Here is a 14,817-nt window from a genome sequence, read left to right on the forward strand (position 1 = left end):
CCATTATTGTTGGCAGGTACCTGGGTCACACACTAATACAATAAGGAAGAAAGGAGCATCAAGTGAATTTAGATGGGAAAGATGGGCTGTAAATTACACTGCTCTGAACTCCATCAGTCTCCAGGGGTGTTAACCGAGAGGTGTAAGGCTAGTCTCCAGCTCCCAGTGCCTTTTACAGATGCAGCAAAACAGGAACCACACATGTTTGGGGAATGGGATGTGAAGATGGGGTTGAAAAAAATCCTCCTGGCCCCCATGATGGCTATAAAGTCCAAGTGAGATCTGGGTCTGTACCACACCCCCTCCTCCCTGCTCCCACCTAGACCCCTGGGCCCAAGCTCATCCATAGGGGGAGGTGAGGCCTGGCCTCCCTCAGCAGCTTGTCCCTCCCTGCTTCCTGCGTTGCACAGAGGCTGGTGAGTGGGGCCGACTAGAGGTCAGAAAAGGGGTGTGGGGAGCTCTCAGGGCCTGTGCAGCTGGAGCTGTGGTCCAGGCAGGCCCCTGGATGCTGGGGGGTGGGGGGGGCAGGTCCGCCTGCCGGGGACTTTGAGTCCATACTCTTGAGGCTCAGCCCAGACTTTGCTCAGCCCAGGCTTTGCCTTGTTACCTGAGACAACGCTTCATATTGGATTGGTTCTCTCCACCTTGCTGCTTTCTGCCCAAGTTCTTTTCATTCCCATTGCCATTCTTGGGAGGTATCCAGAGACCAGAATAGGGTACATGGTTTGTCTGGGAAATTGATCAGAAGTATTTCATTCCTAACCAGGCCTACAAGGCAAAGCGGTCACTGAAAATCCTCCTCCATGCATGAGGCGTGGTCTCTTGGCACCTCATACTGGCCCAGGCCCTGTGAATCCCCCCCCCCCCCCCCCCCCCCCCCCCCGCCTCCTCTCTGCCTCCCTGAGGCTTTGCTGTGATTTGTGCTGCTGTCGGGCGGGGTCAGGTTTCCTGAGCCGTTGCAAACATCCCACCTGAAACATAACAGGCTCTTCCTCTGGCCACAGCTATTGTTTCCCTCCACATTATGGCCAGTCTTGCTCTGTAGCCAGCAATGACATGTGTTCTGAAAATAGCTTTGCTCCCCTGTCCCCTTCCCGCCCACCCACCCTCCTGAAGATGCAGTCACTCCTTTGTGGTAGCCCCAGAAGTTTCACTCTAAATATAGCTGCAGCCCATTCACACTGCCACCCAGCTGGGGGGTGGGGGGGGGCTGTTGAGGAACAATGGGGCACGCACAGAGTCCCCCACACCTGTGTGGAAGCTAGCGGAAGGCCGACACTCAGCCCTGGCTCCTAGCTGTCGGAGACAGGGTGGGAGCCAGTGGACTACCAGGCCAGGGGCACGTTCACGCCAGGGCAGGAAAGGACATCAGCCTGCGAAGCTGGGCAACCGCCCTCCCCACCCGAGCCCATTCCAGCTTCTCTGCAAATTGTGGTTCTGGGCCTCTGGTTTGCTTCAGCCACTTCTCCTACCTGGCCCCAGCAGCATCTAGAGTGACCTGTCCTCCCGGATGTCCAGGCCATCAGCTCTTGAATAGTGGAAACTCAGAGGTGCCGTGCTTGTCCGTACCCCTCCATCTCCATCAGGAAAGGGCAAACTTCTTTGGCTTTCTCAGACCAAGAAGTATCAGATAAAATGCAATCAAATCATCTTTAACATGCCCTTCAACTCTGAGATTCTTTGGTTTAGCTTATTAAGCATCTATGTTATGGTAGGTAAGGTATTGTAAAAGAAACTACCAGAAGTCAGTTTTCCTGGAGCACCTAATAGTGAAACATGATCAGTCCTCATAAAACAAAAAGAAATAACAAGTCGTTCCATTTGTAACTTTTTTAAAAAACTGAAAGCATTATTAAACCCTGTGGTATACCAATTTTAGACATCCAGAGAAGAGATCTGAAATAGCACATTTCCCATTAGCAACCCACCCCAAATGAAGCTTCTGACTCTCCTGCTCCAAGGGAAGCTGCTGGCTCTGCCTCGCTTTCTATAGTAGGTGCAGAATCTGCTCCCCTTGGTTTCTACCGACTTAAGAAGGTGCTGCCTGCCAGTGTTTATCTCAGCAACTGTTGCTTTTTTTTTTTTTTTTTTGCATTTTTCCTTTTAAAAAAATACATCCACAGAGTTACCAAAAAAATAGTACTATGAGTCTTAAAATAAAAATCAGTAGTTCTCTGCCCTTCTCCTTCCCCATCCCAGTTCTGCTGCCTAGCAATTTCCCCAGGTATATACCCCCCTGGATGGTGAAAAATGGTGTTGTGCAGGAAGAAAGGGCACTGATTATATTTATTAAGTTACCAGCACATGTATCAGGCATTCTACTAGGTACTTTCACATATAAGCGGAACGTGGAAATTTGTAACATTACAAAACTTCAAATTTCTGGTGAAGACATCACTCAGGCCAGAGAGGCCCAGGGATGAATGATTCCATCACCGTGAAAGAGGAAAGCAAGCTGCTGCCACGCTCCCTTTGGAGCCCCAAAGCAGAACGAAGACATAAGAAGGCCTTTTACTGGTCTGGCCCTACTTCATGATCTGAGTTCTCCAAGTTCCACAACCCTGGTGTGAGCTAATTGCATTACCTTTATTTGTAATTCTCAATGTCTCAATTTTCAACGGATCAGCATCTCAAAATCATCCCCACTCTGTGGAAGAAGGAACTTAACCCCTAAACATATAGGAGCCCTTCCTGGGGACCCAAGCCAGTTGGCTTCCTGGTTAGATGTTATTTTATATTATCTATCTCCCAGTTTCCCATCAGCTTGCTCAAGGATGCTCCCACACCTCAGAGAAAGTTGGTTACTTAGCACTTTCCCATCCAGAAACAGAAATAAAGTCTTTTTCTCTTCCACACTTTATAACAACTTTATACCTATTGCCTCTGGTCTGATTTGGAGTGTCCATGCTTTCCTTGAGTTCCCAGTACACTGTCCAAGGACCATTGTGGCTCAACCTTAGCTGCAGTTAAAAGGGTTACTATGGAACTCTCCTTCCAGGTCAGCACACTTGACTCAAGGCCAGGACTAGTCCCTCTGAATCACAGCATTCCAATGGCGCCCCCCTCACCCCCACCAGAGGCTTCTGCAGCTTTTTATTCATACAAACAAAAATAAATCTCACTACCGGCCTCTGAACTCCACAGCAGCCTGCTTCCCTGCTTCTCCCCAAGCGTCCCATGGCTGTGAGTGGGGACTTGGCACTCTCCCCACCGACATCACTTTTTCACTCCCTGCGCATCCTGTGTCCTTCTCTCACCGTGCGACCCAGAGATTGGAATGGGACGTGACGGCCGGCACAGGCGCCTTGCACAGCTGCCAGGAATCTGACGGGTAAAATCTGGAAAAGTTGGGAGGGCAAATGCTAAACACACACACACACACACATACACACACACACAACGCCACTCAGAGAGGGCCGGAAATGCAGACACCATAGAAGAGTGCCTGAGGACTCTCAGCCCTCTTCCATCTGCCATTCTTTTCACGGGGATTGGTCCAGACTCTTTCCCAGGTGTGACCCCCAGAGACCTACTGGTACCCCAGGAGAAGATAAAGGAGCTTCATTTACTCCCCTGAGACTCCGTGAGGCCAAGTGGGGAACAGGAAGCAGTTGTGTGGTGACTCACTGGGCAGAGCCAGGTTAAGGGAAGTTGTCTGCGGGCGTCCCTGGGACCGGATGATGGCAGCACAGCTCCGACCACCCTCACACAGCTTGACCCCACCCCACCCCCAAAGAACAGAAAGGCTGCTGCCTCCCCAAGAAGCTGTGACCTCTTCACCTTTCTGGCCCTGCACCAAAGCTCAAAGAACACAGACAGAGCTTCTCTGGGCCCTGGGCCTAGGTTTTTCTTCTCTCCTGTCATCAGGACACAGGTGGGTTCAGTTTGCCCCCAGCCTCTCTTGGCCACCTGACTTAAAGGCCCTCCCACTTGCTGCTAGCTCTAAAAGACAGATGGTACAAGGTTTTGAAAGCTAATCATCCACACAGGGAAAAAAAATGGCAGCCAGTTCTGTTTCCTTGGTAGAGGCAAGCCAGTCTGGAGGAGTATCTTTGCTCAAGGCAGGAAAAGTGAGGTGTGAAATGATGTCTTGGCTGTGCTGTAGCAGGAATATGTTGCATAGTTAGGACCCCAAGTCCCTGATGCTACAGAGGCCCCGTTCCACAGCCTCCCCTAACCCAGTGTCAGTGCTTGTTCTGAACCCTCTCACCTGGAGGACAGATTTGGGGGCCTAGGGCACAGGAAAAGTGTTCCTAGCAGTGGAAGAGCTGGATGGAGACCACTAAGGCCTAGGATAAAGAGGAACGGGAATGCTAATGCTTGGTTTGCATGAAAGAGAAAGGACAGAGCTGCTAACTGAACCTAAGCAGGGCACATTGCCTCTTACAAAATAGCCAAGCCAAGTTGGAGGGAATATATATCACCCTCTAGTTGGCAGGCCTGTGGAGAAGGACAGTGACCCAAGTCCCCTGGGAGGGTGGCCAACAGTAGCGGTACTTTCCCCTCATGAGGTGAAATCAAGAAGACTTAAGCAGACTGGGCCTCTCAGTCGCGTTTCTCATGCCCATCAGCGTCCTCTGGCCTATGCCTTCCACCAGCTGTGGTGGCAGTGGCAGCATTGCCTTACTCATAGGGAGAGGTCCCCAGCAGGTCACAGAGAAGCCACCCCCATCATTTGAAGCCATGTCCTTTCAGTTTTACTGTCATTGTCAGTGAAACCTGAGCAGTCTTCCTCACTGACTGTTAGTGGCCACAGCCGGCACTGCGGGCCCCATCGCAGTTGGCACGCACGTTCACTCCCTCTGCCCTGCACCTGCTTGTCTCAGCCTCTGCAAGTTGCTGTGTGTCAGAAGGCCACGAGAGGGCATGGCAGGGCTGGTACCTGCTCATCCAGCCCCTGCCAGATTTGTATTGGTGCTCTCCAGCTCATTCGACAAGGAGCACACTGTCTCGTCAGATGCCAGCTTATCAGTTGCTTCGTAGCCATGGACTCTAGAAGAAGTAGCAGCACAGTAGTGACTATGTTCTGTAAAGGAGGACATATAGCCAGAGCCTCTCTGGAAGGGCCATTGCTACACTTAAGCCCTGTCAGACTTGAGAGCAGTTGGGCTTTCACAGCCATGTATGGAACTTCCCTGAAAGAAAGGAAATTATAAGGCTAATGAGCACTGCACTGTGTCATGAGCTTTCTGAGGTGTGTGTACAGACCACTGGTACTACATGAGGTGATTTTTAAGTAGGATATAGAAGACACTTTGACTCTTCATTATGGAAATTTAGCATGCACTAGTCCACATGTTAGTAGGATATCAAATCCTTGATACCAGGGTTGACCTGAAGTCAGTTTAAAGAAAAGCATTAAATATTAGTATAGAAGGTACATTGTTGTAGCATAGAGCATAAAACACCAGCATTTCAGAGACACTGGCCTCATTGAGAAGGTCATGGCAATAGTGCTGAGTCAGGAGGTTGCTCTTTGCAGACCTGTGAGTTGGGTCGTAATTCACCAACATTGTATGGACTTCTGCTGCTGTGGGAGACTTTGGTATTAATTATTAATTATTAATTATTCACTTTTTTGTAAAGCATATGCATTTAACCATTTTTTAAAGCTATACAATAAAGTAAAAATAAATTCAGTTTGGGATATAAATGGGTTTTTGGATTGAGAAGTACCCTTCTATGTGCTGCCTAAAAAATATATGTGAAACCACTTTCATATCCAAGAAACCTAACTCTCCCTTGTTGATTTTTAGCCCACAGACTTAACTTCTAAGAGTTCTGTTGCTTTTAATACCATCATAGTCATTTCTCGGTCCTAGGCAGGGTTTTAGTCATGTCCCCATTCCTGGGCATTTAGTCTGTGTTGATTTCTATTATGCTTCACCCAGCCTGTGAGCCTCAGGCCTGACAGGGCCTCACTCTTCTTCTGGACAGGAAAGAAGTTCACTGGAGCAGGATGCTGACCTGCTGTCGAGTCAGGGCCCTGGCTCACCATCCCTGACTCGCCTGCTCACTTTCTGGCTCACTTACTGTCTGTGTCCCTATAGGCTGTCCTGGAGGACCAGAGTCAGATGAGGCAGATGGAGCTCGAAATCAGACCCTTGTTCCTCGTACCAGACACTAATGGCTTCATTGACCACCTGGCCAGCCTGGCCCAGCTGCTGGAGAGCAGGAAGTACATCCTGGTGGTGCCCCTCATTGGTGAGTCAGGCGGGAAAGCCAGAGCAGCCTGCATGTGTACAGCACCCCTTCTATGCTGTGCCCCATGGCCCAGGGGCCAGGCAGACAGAGCACTGCTGTATGTGTGTAAGACAGGATTTGCAGGGAAGTAGGGAATGCGTGGGGCAAGGAAAATTGTTTAATAATCAAAGCAGTGCAGATTATTATGGCTGATCCATGGCTTAAACTGCTTGAGCAAATGGACTCCTGTGTCCCAGCAACCAGAGGCTGCACGAGCCCAGCCCTTGTTTTTATCCTTATAAAGCTTGCAGTAAAACAGCAAAGCTGGTTCCCGTTATTGGTAAACACTCAGCCCTGGCAGATAACGGCAGTGCTGCTGGGTGGTCTGGCAGGGAGGCTGGGAGGATTTTGAAGTGGTTAGATGCCTTTGGTCTGATTGTCTTGTAGCTTTTCATGATCATTCTGTTGGTTCGAGGTAGCGTTTCTTCTGGCCTATGTCACCCCCGAGGCCAGGCTGACGGGAACCCTCCAGTGCAAGCCCTCAGCTCAAGTCTGTGGATTCCAGCCACTTGGGCCCTTACCACTGTCAGGTCATTGGGCCCGGTGTGGGGTCGGCATCTCAGGACCCAGCCAGCTTGCTTCTACCCTCGGTTCTTGGAGCTCTGTGGTAGGTCAGCCTCAGAGTGGACTTTGGGCTCTGGGCTTCTGTCTGATAGAGCTGATACAACTAATGTAAGTTGATAACTATACCATGGAGAGTCTGGGAGGTGATCAGGAAGCCCAGGCTTTTTTAATGTCTCCTGCTCAACATCTACTTGGAGTAAGTTCGGGAGCCCTGTCCTCTGGAAAATCCTCTAGACTGGCAGTCTGCCTGCCAAGCCACCTTTGACATCCATGCCAAGATGTTCCACTGGGCTTTCCCTCCCAGTCCCAAATGTCTTAGTGTACCAGATGGGGGTGGAAACAAAGGGCAGGAAACATCCGCCCCTGCAGAGGCTGTAGAACCCTGGGGGGTTGTGGGAAACACGTTAGCACCACCTGAGAATGTTGGCACTGAAGCAGTCCTCATCCCCGCCTCTACCCTCCCTGTCTTCCTTCCCCCTCCCCATGTGGCCTGGCCAGAACCTCTTAAACCCAGGCCATTAGACCTAAAGGAAAGGTTTGTGTTCTTCAAAAGTAGAGCAACTCCTTTCACCAAAGTAGAGCAAGCAATAAGACCATCAAATTGTTCCAGGCTTCCCCTTCTCGCTGGGTCCTGAACTGCAGGAACTTTCAAGATACTATTTCTCTGTGCTTTCCTAGGCCTTCACAACCCAGGAGATTTCCAGGGGGAAGAAAGTAAATTGGTCACTGTTAGATGGCCAGGAAATTATATCTGGGAAAGGTTGCTGACATCTCAGGAACCCCCGAAGATTCAGAAGGAGCCTCAAACACTATCCCAGACTAGCAGCGTTCCTGGCCACCAGCACTGATTGTGCCCCCACTGTGTATACAGTGTCCTTGTTCCCAGAAGGTCCAGTTGAAAGGCAGAGCTTCAGCCCTTGCCCTTGAGAATCTTATTGTCCAGGAGGGAAGACCATCAGATTTGGTGGGGAGAGAAAAAACACAGGAGAAAACCCAGAGGATATGTACAGAACAAATCAGTGAGCCAATGTAGCTGTGCACACTAGCTTCTGTGAACCTTCCTCAGCCGGACAGGTCCCTGGGCTCTGCCAGGGAATGTGGAGAGAGGCTCCTAGTCATTGGTGCTTTCCTTAGTGGACTTATGCCTATGCCCAGAGCAGCAAAGGGTTAAGCCTACAGCTTTCCCTGCTTGTTCTTCTGCTCTTTAACCTGCTCTGTGCTTCTTAGGCCTGACCCCAGCATTGAGAAGCCCTGCCTGGTGCAGAAGCACAAACAAGCTTCCCCTTTGAAGCCTGTTTAGTTTGGAAGCAGGAAAACAGATTTTGGGATGGAATACCAGTTGTTCCTGTTTGATGTTCTATTTGCTGCACTATATACCCATCCGCCCCCCACCTACCACTCACCCCCAGCCTCAGCCATGCGTTGTATGGACACTGCAGCTTCACGTTGCTGAAAACATGGGCATCAAGTGTCTGTGTGTGTGTGTTCCCACATGGGCCCTTTCCAGAAAGTGTCTTTGAATACCCAGACAATGAGTGCCAGGCTCACCATGGAACAGCATGCTCATGCCGACTCTCCGAGCCATGAATCACTGCACTGAGGAGAGGCCTCAGACCCCAAACTCTCCCAGAGCCCCCAAGGAGTGCATATTTCCCACTTGACCTCAGGCTTTTGGCTGGAATTTTGGAAAGAATCTTCACCAGAAAATGAAGCCGTGTCCCAGACACTTAAGCAAGCAGACACACACACACACACACACACGACACATGCACGCACACACACGCAGCTTCAGAGGATTTAGATGTGCCAAGGGCATAGTATGGGGAAAAACCAGAGCCCTTCCAAGTGAGGCTGTGGGTGCTGCTTCCTGCTTGGTGACCTCACTGCACTCTGCCAGGGCTTGGAACATAGAACTCTGCCATCAGCACCAACCCAAAGCTCCTCTTGGACTGCTGTGGTTGGGGTACCAAGTAGATGAAGGAGAGTTGCCTCTTTTTTCCCTTAACTGCTACATACCCTTACCTCTCTTGAGGGACCCTTTCAATTTGATCCTACAACTAAGGAATGCAATAGAGGGGCCAGGTTTCTTCCTCCTCCGAATATAGCAGCTCCAGAAAATCCCTTTAAGTCCCTCCAGGAGGAAGGTGGGGTCAGGGGGAAGAGGCAGAAAGGGGAGAGAGCACCATGGAAAGTCTGGGATATTTCTTTCCCTGCCTTCCCCCAAGTTTGCCTGCTGCTCTCGTTTCACTGGAAGACTCCTGTGGGCCGGGATGAATTCTGTGGTCTAGGAAGGGGCTGGCTAGAAAAATGAGTGGACAAAGAAGGCCTCGGGTGAGGGCAGATGTTCTTACTGAGGCTGATACCTTGTGGGGGCTCTTATCTCATCAGTGATCAATGAGCTGGATGGCCTGGCCAAGGGACAGGAGACAGACCACAGGGCTGGGGGCTACGCCCGTGTGGTACAGGAAAAGGCCCGGAAGTCCATTGAGTTCCTCGAGCGGCGTTTCGAGAGTCGGGACTCTTGCCTGCGGGCCCTGACCAGCCGTGGCAATGAACTTGAATCCATCGCCTTCCGCAGTGAGGATATCACAGGCCAGCTGGTGAGACCCCCATCACAAGGAGAGTGCCACAGGGTTTCTAGAGGGAAGGTCAGCCAAGGCATTTGAGGGGGTAGCCACAGCCAGGTCCTCATAGGAGGAGTTCCTTGTCACCCAGTTCACACTTTGTACCAGTGAGGCGTAACCAACCAGGGCCAGGACATGTATAGGTGGGATTCTGGGATGGGGCCCTCTCCAGGACCCCAGAGGCAGAGTATGCCCTGCCCCCTCCCTACAACATCCCCTCCTGCCCAGTGGCACTTCTCACACTAACTTCCTCCAGGGTAACAATGATGACCTGATCCTCTCCTGCTGCCTCCACTACTGCAAAGACAAGGCTAAGGACTTCATGCCCACCAACAAAGGTATGACTTTGCAACTCTCCCAGGCAGAGACAGCTGCCTCAGGATCATCCATCCCCTCAGCCCTAGAGAAGGGTCCCTTTGCTGACTCTGATCTGGGAAGTCTGAAGAATGAAGACTCAGGCCTGAGGCCAGCCCAGTTTCCTGTCCTCCTGGAGGTCAGACCTCCCTGTCATAGCTTCTCGTTGCCACCCCCAGGGAATGTCGGGTGGACCCTGGGCCAGCTAGGAGTGAGCCTCGCCCAGGAAGCCAGGCACGAGGCGGTGAGGTTTCCCACACAGCATGCATCCATTTCCTTTCTTGCGTCCTCGGTGAGTTCTCTCTGGCAGCAAGAAATGTCTTTATGATTCTCAGGGTAGCTTGTTCCAGCCTTGGTCACCTGAGCCCAACGCTCTGGAGCAGCTCTGAGGCGGCTAGTCCCAGTGGCCCCTGGGGCACACCTCCCCTTTCTTGGCCAGCCTCACCTTCCTACTCCTTTCAGTTCACCCCTGAATGTTTACCTAATATCCGGCCCAGGCAGAGGTACTTTCCCAGAGCATGGGTACTTACTTCCTGGTCTCTATAGTCGGGAGCTCTAGTGTTTTGCTGGCTCCTGGAGTTGGAGGCAAGTGAGAGCTTGAGGACTGAGTCCTCATCTCAGTTTTCAAGACTGCTTCTGGGTGAGCAAAATCAGCTCCACTGGAGCTCTCTTCCAAATACCTGACCACCTCACCTTAACCCCTAAACTTTCCTTCCCACAGAAGATATTTTCTGCCCTTGGTTCCAGATGCTGACATTTCTAACATTTCTTCTTTTGAAAGAAATTCTGAGGACACCATACTTTAGTGTCATTTGCAGAACTGATAATTCTCATCATTTGGTCTCTGTCCACTTATATATAAGTAGTCTCTTGTCATTTTATTGTTCTAAATTTCTTATTGCCCATCTCTCTTCTGTATTCATTCTCCTAGTCTTAGCTTTCAGGCTGCTCTATGGATTGTTTTCTTTCCTGCCTAATTCTCTGTACCAGAGGCTGGTAACAAGGGGCACTGCCACGTGGCTGGCATGTACTGCCCCTTAAGGCCAGATCTCAGGCATTTAAGTAAAAAGGGGACCTGGCTGAGCCAAACCTTTGCTTGTGCTCTGCCCCTAAGCAGCTTCCTAGAGGAGTACCTTCTGAGGATGAGGTAGGCAGGATTGCCACAAGGCCTTGTTGGGAAGTGTGGTTCAGATCCTGCTGTGGCCCCACCCCAGCCTCAGAGCTGTTTCTTTCTTAGCAGAGACACATTTTGGCTTTGGCCCTACTAGTCGTTCCACCCCCTACTTCACCCAAAAAAGCCTACAGGAACCTATTGCCATCCTGAGGGCCACCCCTATCAGAATTACATCAGCAACGGCTGGTGTAATCAAACCCCATTTGTCAGTGTGAATTCTTAGCAGATTAACTTGTCAGATTCACAGAGAAACCATCACCAAATGTTTATGTGTAAACGATGTTGAATTTTAAAATCATGTGGATTATGGCGGATGGGGCCTGACAAGATGACAGTCTCTGGTTTCTAACAAAGTGAAGTTACCAGTGTCAAAACAGAGGATGTTTATTGTTAAAAATGTCTCAAAGTATCCACAGAAACCCCTGCAGACCCCTGCCAACAACACCGGTCCTTGGTTGGCTAACCTAAGGCCTGGGCCTCTCCTGGTCTGAGTCCCAGGGCAGGAATGGTGGGGCTTTATACAGACTCAGGCAGCCAGCTGGGAGCCCTCCACAGCACCGCACACCACCCCCCACCCCACGCTCACACACACCCCCACTCCATGCTCATATCCCCGGCACCAGACCCAGGCAGTTGAGTGGTCTCAGAGCATCCTCTTTACCCTTGGCTGCCTTCTCTCCCTCTCGCCCACCACAGCCCTTGCCTTCCATCCCACCCACCTTCCATCTCTCCCCCTTCTCTTAACCACCATCACACCCCACAAACCACTCCTCCCACTTCCCCCAAGCTCCTCCCCAGGCTGACAGCCAGTTCTCAGCCTCCCTGCCTGGAGCTGGCAAGCCTGAAACTGCTCAGGTCAGACATGGATATTTGCAGTCCCCCATCCCCGCCAGCCCCCGCCAGCCCCCACAGCCAGTGAGCCCTGCAGGGCGCTTCCTGTGCCTCCCTGTCTGCCTGACCTCCAAAACACCCAGCCTGGGCCAGCTGCTGGAGTGGGCTCACTAGGGTGGGGTACCAATTTAAACTTGGCCCAGTTTAAATTCTCCCCAATACATTAAAGGGCTAGGCATTAGAGAGAAGGTGGTAGGAGAGATTGCTCTAAAAAAGTCATTTACTAAAAAGAATGAAGGATATCTGCGCAATGTGGAAAGATCTTTTAAAATATATGAACTTTGAATAGCAGAGTAAGTACGGTATATATGGATAGCATGACCCTAATGTTGTAGGGGAAAAAAGACTGTGCATACAATATAGATACTTGTAAATGTGCATCAAGAAATCTGAAGGGGGAACAAGACACAGAACCACAAAGACAGAATATTAAGGATAGTCCTGACTTTGCCTTGCTTTTCCATTCTTCTATACTGTTAGAGACTGTTTACATCATATGCATGGATTGTGCTTATTCAATAGAGGAAGTCACCAGGACATAGTCTCAGAGCAACCTTGGCACAGTCCTGCCAAAGACCCTTCCCCTTCTCTCCTCAGGGCACCTTCAGTGAACCCCTCTCCCCACATCTGGGAGCCCTGGGCACACTTCTATTCCATCTTGAGTTTTCTACTCCTTGATGCCTGTAGCATCAAACTGCTAGCCATGGCAGGAGAGGGTGTGCAGAAAGAGGGGTGTCATGAGTCCAGAACCAGCCATTTGGTCAGAGGAGTAGAAGGGAAAGAGCTTCTGCTCAGTTCAGAGTCCTGGGAGATAGGTCTGGGAGAGCCAGGAGAGGTGGCAGGGGGAACACTTGGGCTACTCTCAGGGCACTCAATGTATAGGAAGGAGAAATCCCAGGGAAGCCCAGTCCAGCATGGCTGTGCTAGGCCAGGAGGGGAAGGTGCAGGCAGGGGCCCCCTAGGCTGAGAAATCTGAGGGAAGGACCATATGGAAGGGCTATGAAATGGCTGGCTTGCCCGCCCCCCTCCCCTCTCCCCCCCAGGCACCAGGACTACATGCCCCTGCAATTGGGGAGGCAAGGCAGCCAGCCAGGATCTCTGCCTCTCACCCTCAATGACATCTTCCCACTCTCCCATGCCAACAGAGGAGCCAATCCGGCTACTGCGAGAGGTGGTGCTGTTGACAGATGACCGGAACCTGCGTGTGAAGGCACTGACGAGGAATGTGCCTGTGCGGGACATCCCTGCCTTCCTCATGTGGGCCCAGGTGGGCTGAGGGGACCACATCTGGGCCTGCCCCCATGGAACCGTTCCTGAGAGGCCACCAGGCACCCAGTGTAGCACGGAAGGTGCCCGTGTGCCTGAGCCACCAATCCACCCACACAATAAACCATCCTCTTCCAACCCACACCGTGGCCGTGCTGGGGGGGAGCTGCTCCCCACAGAGCCCCTCCCAAGGGTCGGGCAGAAGCTGGGACCCTCCTGGGCTGCCAAGATTTAAGAGGGAGGTTGCTGGCTGCAGTTGACAGGAAGTAGGTAAGCCAGAGGGCCACCATGCTCTCAGGCTTTGTCTCCCCCTGTCTAGTTCCAGGGATGGTGGGGGAGGAACAAGGGATGCTTCTTGCCCCAGGGACTCAGCCACTTTCTCTGGTAGAGGTGGGGCAGAGAGGTGAGTTTCCATCAGATGCACATGAAATCAGGGGCCCATCTAATCTTCCAAACCCCTACTCGGGGTCTGTGTCCAACAGGCTTTGGTTATGCCCTGAAGAGTGTGCTCAGGGTGTCTTTCTCGCACCAAGTCCCTAACAGTAGCCCTAGGACCCCAAGCCCCTCCAATGCACACACACACCCAAACTGCCTCTTCTTCCTGCCCTCATCAATCTGGGTCCATTGCACTTTGCAACTTGTTTTGGATGGTCATGGGTCTAGAGGGAAGGAACATCTGGTCTTGGGCCCATGCCTCCTGGGTGGTCTCTGCCTGCTCCTCCACTTGTTGGCCTTCCTTTTGCTCTAATTTTCTCTTCACTTGCCTCAGACTCTTCTCAGTTCTCCCCACCCTTTCCTCCCTCCCTCCTGAATCATTCCCCTCACACCCTCCTTCCCTTTCTAGTTGATACCTTTCCCCTCCCTGGTCCCCTCAGTTTCCTTGCCTCAATTCCTTCTCATGGAGGTTCTCGGCTCTTGAATCTTCCGCCAGTACCTAGGACAGGAACTCAATAAAGTTTTCCTGCTCCAGGCCCCCAGCCCCTCACCCCAACTCTTGAGAAGTTTCCACACTTGTGCAGCCCAGCCTGAGGGTAGGGTGGGCCAGTGCCTGGAAGAAACATTGCTGCCTAGCCTTGAGTTTTCACCTTGATTCTCGCTTTGCCCTTGACTTTCCAGAACAACCAACACAGAGGTCATTTGGCCTTTTGAGTTTTTTTGTTGCTTATTCATCCTGCACCCATGTTCAGAGTCTCACTCTGGAGGCGTCCCACTGGTAGAGTTCTCCCAACACAGGGGCAAGGATAAGGGGGACTTAGTAGGGGAAGACAGGGTTTCGAGGAGGAGCCAGCAATGTTTCGATGGGACTAGTGGGTGCATCTCCCCAGAGCCCACAGTCTTAACTGTACAGCCTACCCAGAGGATGGAAGCAATGCTGTGCCCTCCCGAAAACCCAAGATTATGCCAGAAGGAGGGGGGGCTGTGCAGGATAGACAAGGCCATCGGTTTGGGGGTAAAAGTCTCGCAAGGCCTCAGAAGACTGGGTTCTTTGGGAGTACAGGGAGCTCCCTGCCTCTCCTTTGAGATCCTTTCCCTTGGATGAAGGCGATGAGTGGGTGGGTGGGACACCCATCTCTCCTTTCTGTCCTGTTTGCAGCATTGGTTTTGTTTCCTTAATAAATTTTAGTTATGAAACCTAACTGTCCTCCTGCTGATCTGTCTTTAGGATTGGGGAGGGGGGAAGGTCCAGGCCTCTGCACCTGT

At 51.5% G+C, this 14,817-nt stretch overlaps 1 protein-coding gene across 3 annotated transcripts in view; it reads left to right on the forward strand.

Annotated features, from left to right (window-relative positions):
* Positions 1-14,753, forward strand: part of SMG6 (SMG6 nonsense mediated mRNA decay factor) — a 249,485-nt gene extending 234,732 nt beyond the window's left edge. For 2 of the 3 annotated variants that reach the window (XM_004483742.4, XM_071210432.1), the window contains exons 16-19: positions 6,051-6,204; positions 9,196-9,407; positions 9,688-9,769; positions 12,996-14,753. In XM_004483742.4, coding sequence (XP_004483799.2) covers positions 6,051-6,204; positions 9,196-9,407; positions 9,688-9,769; positions 12,996-13,126 — 579 coding nt within the window. In that variant the 3' untranslated portion in view covers positions 13,127-14,753. Of the gene's footprint in view, positions 1-6,050; positions 6,205-6,662; positions 6,976-9,195; positions 9,408-9,687; positions 9,770-12,995 lie in introns of those variants that run through there. The other variant, XM_023586172.3, reaches the window with a different exon arrangement.
* The last annotated feature ends 64 nt before the right edge of the window (positions 14,754-14,817 follow it).

This window comes from Dasypus novemcinctus, chromosome 21 (genome assembly GCF_030445035.2).
Source record: "Dasypus novemcinctus isolate mDasNov1 chromosome 21, mDasNov1.1.hap2, whole genome shotgun sequence".
Classification (NCBI taxonomy): domain Eukaryota; kingdom Metazoa; phylum Chordata; class Mammalia; order Cingulata; family Dasypodidae; genus Dasypus; species Dasypus novemcinctus.